Source organism: Ambystoma mexicanum, chromosome 6q (assembly GCF_040938575.1).
Source record: "Ambystoma mexicanum isolate Mex_15411 chromosome 6q, UKY_AmexF1_1, whole genome shotgun sequence".
In the NCBI taxonomy this organism is placed as follows: Eukaryota; Metazoa; Chordata; class Amphibia; order Caudata; family Ambystomatidae; genus Ambystoma; species Ambystoma mexicanum.
The window spans coordinates 1,174,606,060-1,174,623,442 of NC_090937.1; the positions used below are offsets into that span (position 1 = coordinate 1,174,606,060).

The window sequence follows — 17,383 nt, forward strand, 5'->3', positions numbered from 1 at the left end:
GAAGAAATCACATTTGTAAGTTAACATTAAAATGTGTTTTTGCACCCTCTGCTAGGCCATCCGAATTGGGGCCCTTGCCACTGGAAGTAGCAGCGCGGCAAAAAAGGTTGTAGCCATCAATGTTGAAGGAGCCAGTCAGCCAAGTCTCTTGTAAGAGGAAAATGTCATTCGAAAGAATGATGGAGATACCCAAGGGATATGTAAGAAAATAATTATAGCCACAGGTATTCCAAGGGCATGCCTTCAATATTTCTCATGTTTGAAGGTGAAGGGGACCCCCTGGGCACCTCTTTCATGTCTCTCCCAAGGTGTGATATAGGTGCGACAGATTCCATTAAAATGTTCTTTTCCGGTGAGTCAACAAACTGTTGCTTGGTTGCCAAGTCCATATGTGGGGTATTCAAGTTTGGGACTGAAGAGACCAGTTAGTGACATAGGCTTTCGGTTAACAGTTTGTCACAAAGAGCTGAACGGTGTGCATTCAATAGAGACACCACCGCAGCAGAAGTGAATTAAAACCCAATTAATGGGACTTTCAACCTTGGGTAGCTCAATGTATTTTATGTCATTGGTACAGATGATTCATTCATTTCATAGACGATCTCGAGGAGAATTTTCTGATTTATAAAAAAAAAAAAAAGACCAAGCATTGGTATGCCATGAATACCCTCAGGAACTGATTTGTTCATGTCCGTGTACAGCATTTAGGGTGGAAACAGAACAAAGGACACCCTTGGGGATGGAGCTCGGAACTCGAGTTTGCACAGAGAAAATGGAGCCGTCACTTGAAGATGAGGAACTTGATAGTAGACGTTCCAAATCTGGAGTCCTTGTTGCCCCTGTTACGGTGCTGGAGGTTTCCATACCTGGACTTGTTAGCATCTCCTTGGAATTCCAAGTACCCCCGGTTTGCTTCATGGGCAGGACGTGGCCGGGAGATGCCTTCCAGATCTGTTGGCACGCCGCAGATGTTGCGCATACCCTTCCCCCCATTGTCCCCGCTCCAATGGACCCTCCACAAGTTTCGGGCTTCGGTGGGCTGCGGCCTCATCCTGATTGCACCCCACTGGCCTTTGAGAGCCTGGTTCTCGGATCTGCTGCAGTTGTGCTCCCTGGGGGCTGTCATGATCCGATCCCCAGCAGGGTCTTCCTGGAGCAGCAGGGCATTGCAGTGGAACATCCAAACCCAGCCAGCCTGGCCCTAGAGGCCCAGTTCCTGACCAGCTTAGGCAACACATGCTCAATTTTCAGATGACAACTAGGACATCATTCAACAGGCCAGGAGGCCCTATACTCTGTCCCATTATAGAGAAATGGGCTAGGTTCTGCCACTGGGCTCGTGACAAGGGTCTGTATTCTTTCACCTGCCTGCTGGACAACATACTGGTGTTTTCGGCACACCTGGCTCGTTCTGGAGTGCAGATAGATACTTGCTGCACCAATTTTGCGGCTATTGGGGCATACAAGTATTCCCCTGAGCACGTGTTTTGGGCGGCCAGCCAGGTGGTTGAGGCCCACTTCAAGGGGTTGTCCTGGCTTTTCCCCCCTGGTGCATAGGCCACACCCCGTCTGGGACCTCAATGTGGTTCTTGCAGCATTGCAGTGCAAGCCTTTTGAGACGATGGCCTCAGTGGACATCCGGCTGGTGACACTAAAGACAGTTCTGTTGGAGGGTCAGCGAGCTGCATGCGTTGTCATCGTGCAAGCCATTCACCACGTTTCACAACGACAAGGTCATCTTGCGCACTCATCCAAACTTCTTGCCCAAGGTGGTCTCTCCATATCATCTGAATGAAGAGATCTGCCTGCTGGTGTTCTTCCCGAACCCGCAGTCAGAGGCAGAGAGGGCCCTACATTTTCTTGGACCTCAAGAAGAGGGTATTCAAGTTTTACCTCTCTCGGACAAAGTCCTCAGGAAGTCTGAGGCATTGTTTGTCACTTTCATGGGCACGTGTCCCAGCAACCAGGCTTCCTAAGCTTCGATCGCCCGGTGCAGGGTCCATGTCATTTCGGAGGCGTACACGGACATGAGCAAACCAGTTCCTGAGGGGTATTCATGGCCATGCGGTCAGGGTTAGGGCCATGGCCGTCGCGTTTCAGAGGCATCCTTCTTGGGATGTTATCAGCAAGGCGGCTACTTGGCCCACTCTGTCGACCTTCTGTAAGCACTATTCCCTGGATACCAGCTACAGCCGTGATGCAGAATTCGGTCAGGCGGTTCTGAATAAACGTTTCGATTTGTCATAGATATAGGGCAGGTTGTCACAGCTCCACTCTGGTCTTGTTTGGTGGAATCACCCATAAGGATCGGGTAAAGGGGACGGGACGTATGAGCACTCCATTCTCTATGGTGAGTAACTCTAAAACTCTTATGTCCCGTCCCCTTTCCTCCATACTGCATGGGCGTCCCTTCCAAGGGATGGGAGACGGAACCTTTTTCACCAGAAAAAACCTCCTTCCCCTGTAAATTTTCAGTCGCGCGGGGGTGCTGTCCTAGCAGCATGCGTTGCCCTGACTCCGCCCTCCGACACCACACCTCAGTCCCCTTTTCCGCGTCGACGGGAACAGGCCGAATTCACCAGCAATCTTGGGTTTGGCTTCGGCATGTAATTCAACGCTCGCATACGTCTTCTGTCTTTTTATCATTCAGGTACTCGGTCCTCAGGCGTCACGCTCCTCCCTGGCGCATGCCGACTTCCACAGTGTTCAGAAGGTGTCCATCCTGCGACAGGCTCTTTCCAACTTCAGACCCCCACGCCCTCTGCCTACGATGCCTTGGTCCAGACCACGGCTGGCAAGCTTGTACCGCGTGCAACGCTCTTTCATCAAGGTCTCTGAAGAACAGACTAGCCAGGTGGAGGGAGCTCTTCCAGAGATCGCCTCCAGAGGACCTGAAGGACTTGGTCTACCATCCCTCCAGGCCGGAGGTAGGGCCACTGTTCTCCATCGCACCCCACAAGGGAGACTCCTTCCCAAGGACTTGCCCGCGCAGGAGGGACCACTCGGGTTCTTGTACCAACACAGCTACCGGCCTATAGGCTGAGGGGTCAGTGGATCCTCCCGGTGACAGTGTTGAGGAACTGATGGTTCTCTTACCGGTTCTTCACCCGAGGGGCCATGCCCTAGTACCGGCAATATGTCTGAGGGGGTGCCTAAACGCAGCTCTACCGGCCTCTCAGCCGAGGGTGTAACGCCTACCAGGCCTCGGCCTGAGGAGCAGGGTAGGCCTCATGATGCACACTCAAGAGTCCTGGAGGAGGCTGGGCCCAGAGAGCCATGCAACACGATGCAGGCATGTGGAAGGCAGCTCAACAAGGTAAGGGAGCAGGTCGAGGAACGAGTGTCAAGGTGGGACTGGTGTCAACCAGGTACATGGCCTACAGCCTATCCTTCATTTGCGCAGGGCAGGTTCCCGCTGCGTCCATATGAGCCAGGTATACAGCGGCTCCAGCATCCTCCCTTACCCCTTCTATATCACCTACCACCCCTCCAGCCTGTGAGGACAGGTTCTTTGAAAGGTGCCTCGGGCTCATGAAATCGCCTCGTGTGGAGGTCTTCCTCAGGGACACCATCAGGGATGTACTCCCTCCAATGCTTCCGGCGCAGCAAGCTCCACGCCGGCGCTCTGGCCCCAGCGCAGCCTCTGCCACCTGCTCCGGCCCCCCAACCGATTGTGCAGGCGGTTCCGTACCAGCCGCAGTCTTCGGCTCCGGGCTCCGTACCTCAGCCTCCAGCTCCCAACACACCTCCACTGGTACTGGATCCTCCGGACCGCCAGGTGGACACAGATGAGGAGGAGGAACCCGACACACCATCGTCAGTCAAGGCCTTCCACAAACGTTTTGCAGGGCTGGCAGAGTACCTTGGCATGCTTCAACCCGAGGTTGAGCAAACAGCAGAGGGGGTCCTCGCAGAAGTCCTCACTGCTTCGCCCCTCTGCTAGGACAGGAATCCCGATGCAGAAAGATGTGGTTGCCTTGGCCAAGAAGGGGTGGCTCAAGCCCCACTTGGTCTAGCCAGTCAATCGACACCTGGACGCCAAGTACAGGCAGATGGAGGGTGATACACTCTTGCTATCGACCCATCCTCAGCCGCACTCCTCAGTGATTGCTGCGGCATCACTATACTCCAAGCCTCAGTCGTCGTCCGCCGCCTCCTCCGCTGAGCTGCTAGGCAAGTAGAAGATCTTGGAGGCGTACGTCAAGAAGCTGTATTCCAACGTGTCCTTGCATCTTCGTCAGGCCAACGCAGATGACATGCTTGCGGCCGTTAACCAGAGGCTGTGGTGGGAAATTGCTGATTTCCTCCCAGAGCTTTCTACACAGAGCCATTCACATTTCAAGGCGGGACTGGCTGAGGCCAAGATGGTGGCGCAGGACATTATGGAATCCACCGTGGCCCACAGTGACACCTCTGACCTGGCCATCTGCATTACCACGGACATGAGAAGAACAGCCTGGCTCTGTGCTACTAAGTTCAACTCGGATGTCCAGGAACGTATATTAGACCTGCCGTTCGAGGGGGGTGACCTCTTCCACTCCACCACGGACGAGGAGTTGGATAAAAAGAAAAACAGCTCACAAACGGCCAAGTCTTTATCCATCCTTACAAAGACCACAGCAAAATCGTAAACCCAGTCACAGCAGAGCTCCGACAAGTGGCGTACATATGGAGGGTTCCGCGGCTTCCAAGAACAGAGGTCTGGGCAGCTGGACCGCTCGCTGACTCAACATCGGCGCAAGCAACATAAATGGGGTGGGGGTAAGGGCTTTTTCCAGTCCCCCTCCTCCACAACAGCCTCAGAGGGAAAGAAGGCATGACGCGCCCCTCCGGGTCCATGTGTCTCCGGTGGGGGGCAGGCTTGCTCTCATGCACATTTCTGGCACCAGAATTTCGATCCTCTCCATAGTATCCACGGGGTACCGCCTACCCATTCCAGCCCCTCCTCCACTGCACTCCCACAGGTTGGGACAGCAACTCTTTTGGCGGTCGCTCGTCGAGAGCCAGGCAATGGAGGAAGTCCCAGCCTTCCAACGAGGCTTGAGCTTTTATTCCAGGATTTTCACCATTCAGAATAAGAACCAGGCGGGCTTGAGAGTTGTGATGGACCTCTCCACCCTCAACCTCTCCCTACCTCTACAAAAATTCAAGATCGTTACGCCAGCTTTTATAGCAGAGACATTGTGCAAGGGAGACTGGATGTGCTCCCTGGATCTGAAGGACGCGTATTTACACGTCCCGATTTGGCAGCCCCATCGTTCTTTTCTACAATTCGGGATCATTTCCAATACAAGGTGCTTCCTTTTGGCCTCAACTCTGCCCCAGGGTCTTTACCAGGCTCATAAATACGGTGGCGGCCCTCCTCGGGGATCAGACCCTCCACATCTACCCGTACCTAGACGACTGGCTCGTCAGGGCTACATCTCCGGAAGCGGTGCACCACACTTCCCATGCTCTTATGAACACACTGAACGATCTAGGCTTTTCGCTCAATCTCAAGAAGTCGCAGCTGCAGCCTACGCATACTCTGACCTTCTTGGGACTCATATGGGACACGTGCTCCAAGAAAGTTTTTCCGTCGGAGGACAAGATCACAGCCATCAAGAGAGCCATCACTCACTTTCTCACCAGAGAGGGGACATCGGCCTGGTGGTACCAGCACCTCCTGGGTGTCTTGGCAGCGGTCCTATTGGTCGTTCACCACACGAGACTCAGGATGAGGAGGATACAGCTGCATTTCGTGGCATCATGGAACCAGGAGTGGGGCTCTCAGGCCGAGATGATCAACGTTCCTCCATCTCTCCACCCGGACCTCACCAGGTGGTCCAAGGACTGCAACCTGCGAACGGGCAAGCCCTTCCGGCCTCCCACCCCGCAGGTCACCATCACCACAGACTCCTCTCTCGGGGGATGGGGGCCACCCTGGACAGTCAGTCTGTCTACGGCACCTGGACTAGCCATGAGTGCCACATCAATTGGTCGGAGCTGAACGCCATTTGGCTAGCGCTCAGGGTAGTCCTTCCGCTTATCTGGGGCAAGGTTGTCCTCATCCAGACAGACAACTCGACCAGCATGTAATATGTCAACAAGCAGGGAGGCACCAGATCCCCTCCACTGTGCCGTCTGGCAATCAGCATGTGGGAGTGGGCCCTGGACAACATCTACCTCACGACAGTCCACCTTCCGGGGAAATGCAACCTGGAGGCGGACAGGCTCAGCAGGTTGGGAGCGGACAATTACGAGTGGCAGCTAAACAACCTCGCCTTGCAGGAGATCTTCAGCAGATGGGGACACCCCCAGGTGGACCTCTTTGCCACCTTGCACAACAAGAAGTGCCAACAGTTCGCCTCCTGACAGGGACAGGGCCCCAGCTCCCTGGGCGACGCATTTTAGCTTTAGTGGAACGGCATGACAGCATATGCCTTCCCGCCCACTCCACTGATTCACAGAGTAATATGCAAGATCAAGGAGTCTTGCCAGCTCAACATCATTCTAATAGCTCCATGGTGGCCAGCCATGCCATGGTTCTCAGAGCTGCTCAGCCTCTCGGAGATACTACTGATTCATCTTCCGACAGGCCCCAGCACATCTTCTGGTGCAGCAGGGGGCATGGTCATCCACTCCGCGCCACAGAACCTGGCCCTCACAGCGTGGTTCCTGAGCAGGTAACACTAAGGCACCTCAGCCTCTCCAAGGCTAATTTAGAGATCATACAGGGCACAAGAAGCAAGGCTACCAGGGCCCAGTATAAGAGCAAATGGACCAGGTTCTGCCATTGGGCAGACTCTAAAAATATTGACCCCCCACCCCCTTGGCATGCACTTTGGACGACGTGCTCTCCGTTTCGGCGCACCTCGCCAACTCTGGTGTGCAGGTGGACACTTGCTGCACTTACCTTGCATCCATCGGGCTTACAGGAGCTCGGAGGAGGAGGTCTTCTCCTCCTCCAACCCGATTGTCAAGAAGCATTTGACGGGACTCACAAGACTCTACCTGCCCATCAAAAGGCCACACCCTGTATGGGAACTGGACATAGTCTTGGGTGCCCTTGCACAAAAACCATTTGAGCCAATGGCTTCCGCGGACATCAGGCTTGTCACCATTAATACAGCCTCACCTCACCTTGGCTCGCAGAGTCAGCAACATCCAGGCGCTGGTCGCCTCAGAACCTTATACCACCCTTCACAAGGATAAAGTAGTCCTGTGGACACACCCAGCATTTCTGCCTAACGTGCCATCTACTTTCCATCTAAACGAGGCAAAGGGTTCTGCACTACCTTGACGTCATGCGTGCCCTGAAATTCTACTTGGACAGGACCAAGGTCTTCCGCAAGTCGGACGCCCTATTTGTCACCTCCGGATATTCAAGACCCAGGTTATCTGGCCTCTAAGGCCGCCATAGCCCGGTGGATGGTCTCGGCCATCAAAGAAGCATACGAGGGTCAGCATAAGCCACTCCCGGCCAACATGCACGCCCATGCAGTCAGGGCGAAGGCCACGGCCATCGCATTCCAGCGGCATAACCCTTGGCAAATCGTAAGGAGGGCGGCCACCTGGGCCAACCCATCGGCTTTCTGTGAGCACTATTGTTTGGATGCCGGCTCTAAATCACACTGGGCTTTCGGACAGGCGGTTCTCAGGAACCTGTTTGCTTAAGGAGGGTCTCCTCTCCACCCTGGGGCTACATTCAGTTGTAATTGCCCATGCAGTATGGAGGAAAGGGGACCGGACGTAAGAGTAATTATAAGTTACTCACCGTAGTGACTAATGTACTCTTAGTCCACTTTCCTCCATACGTCCCACCATCCTCCCCCCTAATAAAACTGGTGTCTTTGGGCAATGTTAATCTATTGTTGACGCTTCTATGGGGACTGAGGTGTTGCGCTGGAGGGCAGAGTCAGGGCAGCGCATGCTCCCAGGACCGCATGCCTCTAAATTTAAAGAGGCAGACGGTTTTTTCTGGTGAAAAAAGGTCTGTCTCCCGTCCCTTGGAAGGGACGTCCACGCAGTATGGAGGAAAGTGGACTAAGCACTAAGAGTACGTTAGTCACCTGCTCTCCTCTCTTCCCTCTTTCCCCTCAGTCCCTGCTGCCCGAGGCAACCCTCTGTTTATATACGGCATAACCTTGACTGTAATTTGGCTGTATGTATTACTGAGTCTACTGCCTTTTGTTCACCTCACCTGTTTGTTCTATGCACTTGTTAAAATTAATAAAATGTGTTATAAAAAAAAAGTGCGTTATCCACTACGGTGACTAACTTATAATTTTTTTTACCAAAGGTGGTATCGGAATTCCATCTATCAGAGAGGATAATATTACCTACCTTCTATCGACCACTGCACCCTTCCAAGGAGGAGGAGAGATTGCACCGGTTAGACACAGAAAGAGCTTTTAAGTTTTTACATTTCAAGAACGGTAAAAATCAGACAGGATGATCAACTTTGCATATGCTACTCAGGCGACGGATTAGGGTTGGCCGTCACAACACAGGATGGATAATATTACGTATTTCAGAATGCTATTATTTAGCCAGCAAGGGCCTGCCTGAAGGATTGAGAGCACATTCTGCTTGAGGAGTTGTGACTTTTTCGGCACTTGAAAGGGGGGTACTTGTGCAAGATATCTGCACGCTGCTACTCGGTCATCTCTACACACAGTCAATAAACATTATTGCCTAGACTCTTCAGGTCAGGAGGCCAAATTTGGAAAAGCTGTACTTCACAGCATCAATCATTAAGAGAAATTCTCAGCACCCACCTCCTTGTACTGACTGCTTTGGAAGTATATCAAGAATGAGGAATACGTGGGAGGACACAATCCATTCGAAGAACAAATTACTTACCCTGGTAATGTTCTTTCAAATGGATGTTCCTCCCAAGTATTTTGCATCGCCCCTCCCATTCATCTCCTCTTACTTGCCAAGAATTTCCGTGATGTTACACTTTCATCTTTTTCAGAGGAAAAACTAGATCTGAGGCAACGGTCACCGCGCATGCGCCTTATACCAGTATCAACGTCACAGCTGAGGACTGGTCAAAGGCCGTCGAGGGACATGAGTCTACGGCGCCCGATACTTGAAAAGAAATTCCGAAGCAAGCTGCAAGCAGACTTGAGTATCAAAGATGAGGAATACGTGGAAGGAACATCCAGTAGAAAGAACATAACCAGGGGTACGTAATTTGTTTTTCCCTTTATGACGTAGCTGTGGGATTTCCCCGGCACAGTCTCGCAGTCCGTCCTTTCTGTTTGCGTGATGGTCTGTATGCCTCTATAACCATTTTTCCTCTTCTCAGTAGAGGGGTACTCCGGGTTTCCAGATGACAGTAACACACTTTAGCATGTTCTTTGTCTTTTTTCACTGGATGTTTTTGGAGGTATATTAGGGTTATGTTTGTTAGGGAATTCCTCATAAGAACAGGTGTCCTTGTCCCCATAAGGAAACTCTCTCCCGATGAGGTCCCGCTTGCCTCTACCCCTAGGGAGGGCATTGCGTAGCAGGCTCACCTCCCTAGCCTCACAGGGAAAGGCTCCCCCTTGCGGGGGAAGTGGCAGATTCCCCTGATTCGTCACAGGTAAAAATGTTTTCGGTGATGGGATCATCTAACAGTGATCCATTGTCTGACACGGGTAAGCAGATGTACCTTTTCAACATTCTTTGTAGCACAATTCCTAGCAGGTGTGTAATCCACAGCGTAATAACCCCTACAGGCTGGTTCGTCATATTATAGATGTTCTCTTATCGCATGTGCTTAACTTAGTAAGTGCAGACTCTTCGAGATAAATGAGTTGGTAGAGTGTGTGATTTCATTGGTTCCACTGAGTATAGGGAACAAGGCATGAATGTGTGTTTTTTCCATAGTTCCGAGGTTTTGATATCTTCAAACACGGCAGCATCACTATCCGGAATGGTCTTGGATAGGCTGCGAATCCATCAGAGGTTCTGCGCAATCCTTCCGCTGAAACTTCCTTTTTGTTTCATGGACCACATTGAAGTAATGGTACAGACTCCCTTGTTTCATTGCAGATTGGAGACTGACGGGCAAACCCAGTGAAGTATGGTCCCGGCTTTGGATGTAGATTTCCAGTATTACTCAAAAGACTCAGCTATGGAATGCCCATATAAGGCTACTTATGTGTGACCCATTTTGTGCATGCGGGGTTTGTTTGACTACCTAAAAAATGTATTCAATCAGTTGAGGATAGCCCCTGCATAATCGCCTTTTGTTTGTCATTCACCCCCACGTGGCTATCCTTGTCTTGCCACAGTAAATCATACATTTTAACAAGACACTCTGCAGAGCCTCCACTTTGGTACAACCTGATTTACAACCTGTACCCTGACTACAATTATGTAATCTGCCACCAAGCAGTAGGCTGTGTAGTGTACTCAAATAGCACACAATCAGGTGTATGGTGTACTCTGACCCAGAGAGTCTAAGGGGGGAGTCAGGAACACATCAACATCATCTGGCGAGGCCTCGGATCAGGGCTTGTCAAGGGAAATGCAGAAATCCCAAGACAAGGGCTGTGCCAGTCACCTTTTAGGACTTTTGCCCACACATGATGTTGTGATTGAGACTTCTTTTGGGCCCATGCATCCTTGCTCTTTGCAGCCTTCGACGATAAAGATGACTTTGCTCCTGGCTATCACTGCTAGGCCACAGGTTTTTTGTTTGGAACCATCTTTTCTAGTATTTTAAAATGAAAGAGAATCTCTGGGTGTCATACTTTTTCTTTTTGTCTAAGATTGTGTTTTTTTTTTACAAGCGAAGTTGTTTCTTCATGCTAGAGTACTTAAGAAATCTTCCATATTGTCACTGCTTATATGTAAATCAGGGACTCTTACTTTTGATGCACAAAGCTGATGGGGATGTGGGGGATTTTGCTCACATAGACATGGATCAGAGCATTCACATTGCACAGTAATGGGCATCATTTAATTTGTTTTTATGTTCTTCTTTTTATCTTCTTCTCAGGTTAAAGCAGCTTTCACACGAGGTTATAACAAAGAAGCCCATTTGACCCCTTATTCAATTCAGGCTGTTAAAATATCAAAACGGGGTGCAGCAGCTCTGCCGGATTCTGAAATGAATGAAGAGCAGTACATGGAGGACTCGCAGGCCGAAGACAAAGGCGACGATATTGAAACGGATGCAATGATTAAGGTATGTGCTTTAAGGACGTTATGTTCACTGGAGCTGTCTCAGTCAGCCTTTTATTGCAGTTACACATACAGTAAAATGCATAAAGAGATCCGAAGTGGAATAGTAATGTTTGGCTCAGAAAGAAATGAAAACGAGATATTGATTTACCCTCAGCCGTTGCTGTGCAGTACTCCAGAAGCGTGTCTTCATAGCCATGGTGCTTGCAATTGATGAATGTTTCACCTTTCCTATTCTAACCACTCCTGTGGTTCCTTTAGCATGCTGTCTAATGCAGTTAGACTGCCCTTTCTCATAGATGGAAGATTTGTTTCAACAGTACTGTCGCCGCCTGACGAACTGGCATAAATGATTGTGAATGGTAGTGTTTGGTTACACTGTGTTCCCTGACGTTTACATTAAGAGAGCAAAGACCAGTCTTAAACGTGGCGAGTAGCATGTTTTCTATGTACTGGGAAAGGGGCAAAATACGCGTTCATCGCAGACCACATCTACGAACACGTTTTTGAACACCTTTAAAACATTTTTATTTAAGAACTAAGCCTGTACACGCTTACATATTTGCCAAATGGACACCGCCATTGGGAATGAGCCTGAACAAACAAATCTAGCTGGGAACCCAGAATGCAGTACACCAACGGATTCTCATCAGTTTAATTTTTTTTTAGTTAGTTGTGCATCAATCCTGGAAAGCTTGGTATGTTATGAGGGTCTAGTGGTTCCATCCCAATATCTTATTGTCTTTCCAAAATGCTCTGGCAGAGATCAGTACCTAGTAAGGGCCTGGAGATTCTGAAAATCCAACATTGCAGTGTTTCATTGCCAGCCCTCCTCCACCATCTCCTTTCTTTCACTGTAAGCATTCTCCTCTTCAACTTTCTGCGGTTACTTTAGGCCAAGGTATGGTGCACTCTGGGCAATGTACACTTCACCATTTCTTGTTTGACGCTGTTCTTAATAATTTTACTGTGCAGGACACCTTGCAAGGTTTCAGCAACATTCTGAAATTGAAGTTATGGAGCTGCCTCAACACCAGATGAGGGATTAATCTCTTCTGCACTTTCTCTGAACCAAAAATCTCATCTCTCCCATAATCCTTAACACCTTATTCTAATGGAGTCCTTCCTCCCACAGATTTCTCATCTATGATAATCCAATCTGAAGCCCAACTGATCTTTGGGAACATTTCTGCCACTAACAGACGATGCACGGTTCTGTCTGCGTTGGCTCCGCCCTGCTCCTCTATGTGCCCCACGCTGGTCATGACATTGCGAATAGTATATATAGAGGCACCACATCCCGTGACCTCCGTTCGCATTTTCCACATTCTTTTTATGCTTTTAGAACACGCTTTTCATGCATCACATGATTTTTATTGCATTTGTGCATGAATACATTAAAATCATAGCAGATTATAGTAACACAGGTTGCACACGCCTTTCAAGGAACAAAATGCCCAACTCTGCTAAGGCCGCAGGTTTCAGACCTTGTGTTGATTGCTGCCAGCACATGTCTGTTTGGGTTCTCTGAGAAACCAGATGGTGTCTCACCCGCTAGTCCCTGTGGATCACTCTCTCTGGTGTCCAGGGTAACGGCCATCGCCTTTGCATCCAGACCCTGGGGGTGGACCAGTGCGGGCGGATCACCTGGGTGAGGGGTCTTTTGGGAGTGTGACACTGGATGGCAAGACGCAGTATTCCTCCCCTTGAAGCACCTTACCCCATCCTACCAGGTAGGATACGTGGGAACTTTACTCCTTCCCCTTTACAAACACTTCCACACGGACAGCCTTCTCTGAGAGAAAACAGACTCACACCCGAGCAGTGAACCCGACATGTCCCTCTACTATGGTCAGGCGATTACTGACAATCCGTCACACCTGACTTCCATTAAAGCAGCAACATTGTATAACGAGCGCTGGAACAAACCTTGTTATACACTTGTGATGAAGCATGCCTAAACGGCTGATGAATGTTTTAACTTGAGAAGGAAAGATATGATACCGTTGGCAGAGTGGTCCGGCTCTGTGAATGTGATCAATCGAAGGTCTCTGTAAGGTATCCCGCCAAGAAGTGATAGAAAGGAAAGTTGAAGATTGATGAGCACATTGTGCAAAGTGAATCGAAGTGGTCCTGCAACAGTTTACGCAAAACCCATCGCACATTTCGAAAGAGTTTGATTTTGATATCAAGAGGAAACCGTAGAAAGTGAGATGACATAGACCTATTTGTGAACATTGTGGTAAAAAGGGGTCCGAGCCCGACGGTGGGAGACCCATGATGAACACTGGAAGCGAGAACTTGTGAATTTGAAAATACTGATATGAAGGGAACTTTGGTGCTTGTTTGGTACAACAGGCCCTTTGCAGTAAGAGACTGTTATTGGAAAAGAGGCTTTAGGAGAAGGCCCTGATACCTATGCTTTGAACTTTATCCTTGTGGCAGAGAAGCCAGAGTGTGTGCGAAGCTCGAACGGGCCGCTTTTCCCCGTGCTGAAAACGTGGGGAAGGGAAGTCAACTGCTCAACCGTCCCGACATATTATTTCTTGAACACTTCTCTTTTTGCATACACAATTGTCCCACATCCTTTTGTATTTAGAAGTAAGGATTGACAATAGGTTTATTAGTATAGGCGAAACAGAAAAAGTTCTAAACACATCAATTTGAAGTTCAGTTCTCCGATGCCGTGTTGTCAAAGGGAGTCCCATTAGACTAATAAGCGTTGCGAGCGCTTCCAATGTCTGGTTTACTGCAGCACGCGTCAGGTTCCTACTGGCTTTCAGAGAGCTATTAGAACTTCGAATGATAGTATATCAAGCAACCCTTATTGCCCAGATTTGAAAAAGGCACATTTAGGGTGCCGAAACACGTGTCATCTCAATGGGCCCCCAATAAATGTGACAAATTATGAAAACCTTTTCACTTGGAACTTAATCACTATTGTGGCGCAGTAATTGATGTGTGCAGAACTTTTCCTGTTTCACTTTTGACAAACGGAGTAGGGGAACTCTGTGGCTTCGTTTCCTGCACGCACCACTGCAACACTGAAAAACTGTCATGTTGCATTAAGTCGCGGAGGTCCAAGAGTGAGTTTACAAAAAGTTCCCTGAGCTTTATTATTAGTATAGGCCCTTTTATTTTGACAGAGACTGGGTAGGACTGTGTTATTATTATTTTATGGTTGTAGCTTGCTCCCATACTTGGATTTAGGTTAGATTGAAGTTAAAGATGCTGGAAAGCTTCACCCAAGCGCTGACGGCTCTGTTGGCTCCAACAACACTCACTGCGTGGCCCCAAACTAGCAGGCCACACTCCCGCAAGTCAATATGTTCGGGCCTGGACCCCAAGGGCAACCGTCTCCCGGCGCCGGCAGGCACCGCCTTCGGCTGCCTGGGCCTCGGCACTGGTTCCACCCTAGTCTTCGATGTCGATCAGCACCAAGGGCACTTAAGCCCTTTTATGGTTCCAAAGAAAGATGTAGATTTTGTCCCCAATACTGGATCTGAGGCTTTAGAATGTGTACCTGTGGGAGGACAATTTCAAGATAATAAATCTAGCCCAGATCCTCCAAGCCCCTGATGTGCAGAGCTGGTTTCTGTCGCTGGACCTTCAGGATGCCTACTTCCACATGCCCATTTATCTTAAGCGGAGGAAGTACCCAAGGTTAATTGTGGGCCTACATCGCTACCAGGTCTGAGTCCTGCCATTTGGTCTTTCTTCAGCACCCAGGACTTTCACCAAGCTGCTGCCAGGTGTACCGTTTTCCCTCAGGAGGGAGGGTGTTCATGTCTTTCCCTACCTGGACAACTGGCTCGCCCAAGCTTGCTTCCCAGGCGTCAACAGCTTTGTTCTGTATATGCAGCCTGTTGCACAGCTTTGGCTTTTCCCTGAATTTCAAAGTCCCATGTTTTGCCATCCCAGTCCCTCTAGTTAATCGGGGGTGGCTATATACACTGCCTGGGCATAGCCTGCCTCCCCGAAGCCCAAGCCGTAAACATCTCTCCAAACATGGTGCATGCTCTCCAATCCCAAGAACAAGTTCATGCCTCAGCTTTTCTGCGTCTGCTTGGTTTTAATGGTCTCCTACATTTTGATTTCTGGAGGCCTGAGATCGCTTCAGTGGCTGCTCCATTGCTCAGGACCGCATGTCAGATCTTCGGCAGGTCCCGAGTAGAATTGGTCAATACCTTTCATGGTGGTCCATGAGGGACAACATGCTGAAAGGTGTGCTGTTCCTTCTACACTGGCCTGAGTTGACGGTAGTCACTGATAAGTCCCTGATATGTTGGGGCACTCGCCTATCGGACCGAACTGTGAACAGACTGTGGAATGTCTGTGTACATCAATTTGCTGGAGTTGAGGATGATTGGTCTGTCTCCGGGCGCCTTCCTGCCCTCTTCGAAAGGGAAATGTGTGCTGATCCTTACAGACAAAACAATTGTCATGGTGGGTTGCCTTGAACAGACACACCTCGGCCTCCCACGAGTGGGAGCTATGTCAGGATGTTCTAGAGGAGATTTTCTCCTGCTGAGGGACTCAAGAGGATCCCTTTGCTTTCATTGTGAACAGAATGTGTGAGTTGTCCTGCTCCAGGAAATTTCCTCATCAGGGAGCTCTGGGGAATGCATTAACTGTCAAATTCCTTTTATTTATTTCAACCGATCCCTGTCCTTCCACTTGTTCTCAGGAGATTGTGCCTGTTCGGGACCACATTCATTCTAATAGCTCCAGACCATGCCCGGCGAACGTAGTACCCAGAGTTGAAGTGGATGTGGATGGCCATCTGGCCTCCCTGGTGTCTTCCAAGGATATTAGATCTGCTTTCCCAGTCAGAGGGGTGGATCGTCTGCTCAAACTTCTACCTGAACCTTCATGCTTGACTCAGCATACTGCTAGGGGAGTCTAATTTGTGGGAGGAAGTAATCGTTTTGAAGAAAGATTTACCTCTCAGTAATGTACTTTCTGATGATTAATACTCCCATGGCTTCCTCACCACCCTTCCAACCTACCTTGCTTTGTGGATAGCTAGTACACCGTGACTATTGGGTCCCTCAGCATCAGATTGCTAGGAAAAAGGGTGGAGCGAAGTTCAAGTTGTGTGGTGCCTCAATGTATACTGGCCCAGACATGTCTGGCGCAGGGTGTGGAGAGGTGTTGGGGAGAGCCGACATGGAGCTGCTCTGCACCCCCTGGCGCTGGAAAAGTTTCCAAAGAGTAGCTCTGCTGGGGAGATGGATATCAAAGATGAGGAATCCTTGGGAGGAAGATCCATCAGAAATGCAATTATTAAGAGTTAAGTAATTTGTTAATTTGCTTCTGTTCAGGTCAAGGGTTTGCGTTGTCCTACTGGGCACAGCTACAGGCACCACCCCTCAGCACGACTAGGTTATCCAACGGGGGGGGGGGTCAGTAATAGTTGCCTGTCTCAGTAATACAGCTGGATCCGAGGTAACTACAGCTTTTCCCCTCTGGTCTCAAGCTAGGCTGTTTTAGGGCATCCTTGAGTTCGGCTCCACGCCTTAGCCCAACTCCTCTCTTCCAGTTAAAGAGAATGTTCATGGTCCAGATAGCGCAAAACTCTTGAACCACCTTTCAAGATTTGCTTTTCTCTTTCTCTCTCTTTTTCTCCCTTTCTCTTTCTTTTTCTCTTTCTTTCTATTTCTCTCCATTCCTCTCCACCCCACCCTCTCTCTCTTTGCTGGTGTTCCCCTTCTTAAGAGGTTTTTATGATATTTCACTTTCCCTCTGCTTTCCTAATAATGTTCTCCGACTTCTTTCACCTGTTCCTCATCTTTCAGCATCTTTATCTCCTAAGTAATCTTTCACTCTTTAGCTGTTCTGACTTCTATCACCTGTTGATTTTCTTTTTCTCTGCTTCCTTACCTTTGTCTACTGCCTCTGCTGTCATTCTCTGCTTGTACCTTGCTGTCTCTCTCCCCTTCTTGTTCGCCTCCTCCTAATTCTCCCTCCTCTGATTTTCCTCCTCCATCTCACTTTCTTCTTCATCACATCGTCCTCTCCTTTCAATGGATTACTTTCTCCCGCAGATTCCTCATCAGATAGACATATCTTCCAGCGTCAGCTGCTAGGAAAAACCTTTGACAATGGGCGTAGGGCGCCTCGATTCAGCCGTCGATCCGACTCCTCCACTCCTGACGTGACGCTGGTTGCCATACATACTACGACATTAGGCCCCTGTGCCTCAGTTCCTTTTTCCGTT

General features: G+C 49.6%; 1 protein-coding gene across 1 annotated transcript in view; it reads left to right on the top strand.

Annotated features, from left to right (window-relative positions):
• The window catches only part of RFC1 (replication factor C subunit 1), a 1,503,724-nt gene that overhangs the window by 1,451,585 nt on the left and 34,756 nt on the right, over window positions 1–17,383 (top strand). Inside the window, exon 24 of the mRNA XM_069631787.1 lies at window positions 10,979–11,167. Coding sequence (XP_069487888.1) covers window positions 10,979–11,167 — 189 coding nt within the window. The remainder of the gene's footprint in view (window positions 1–10,978; window positions 11,168–17,383) is intronic.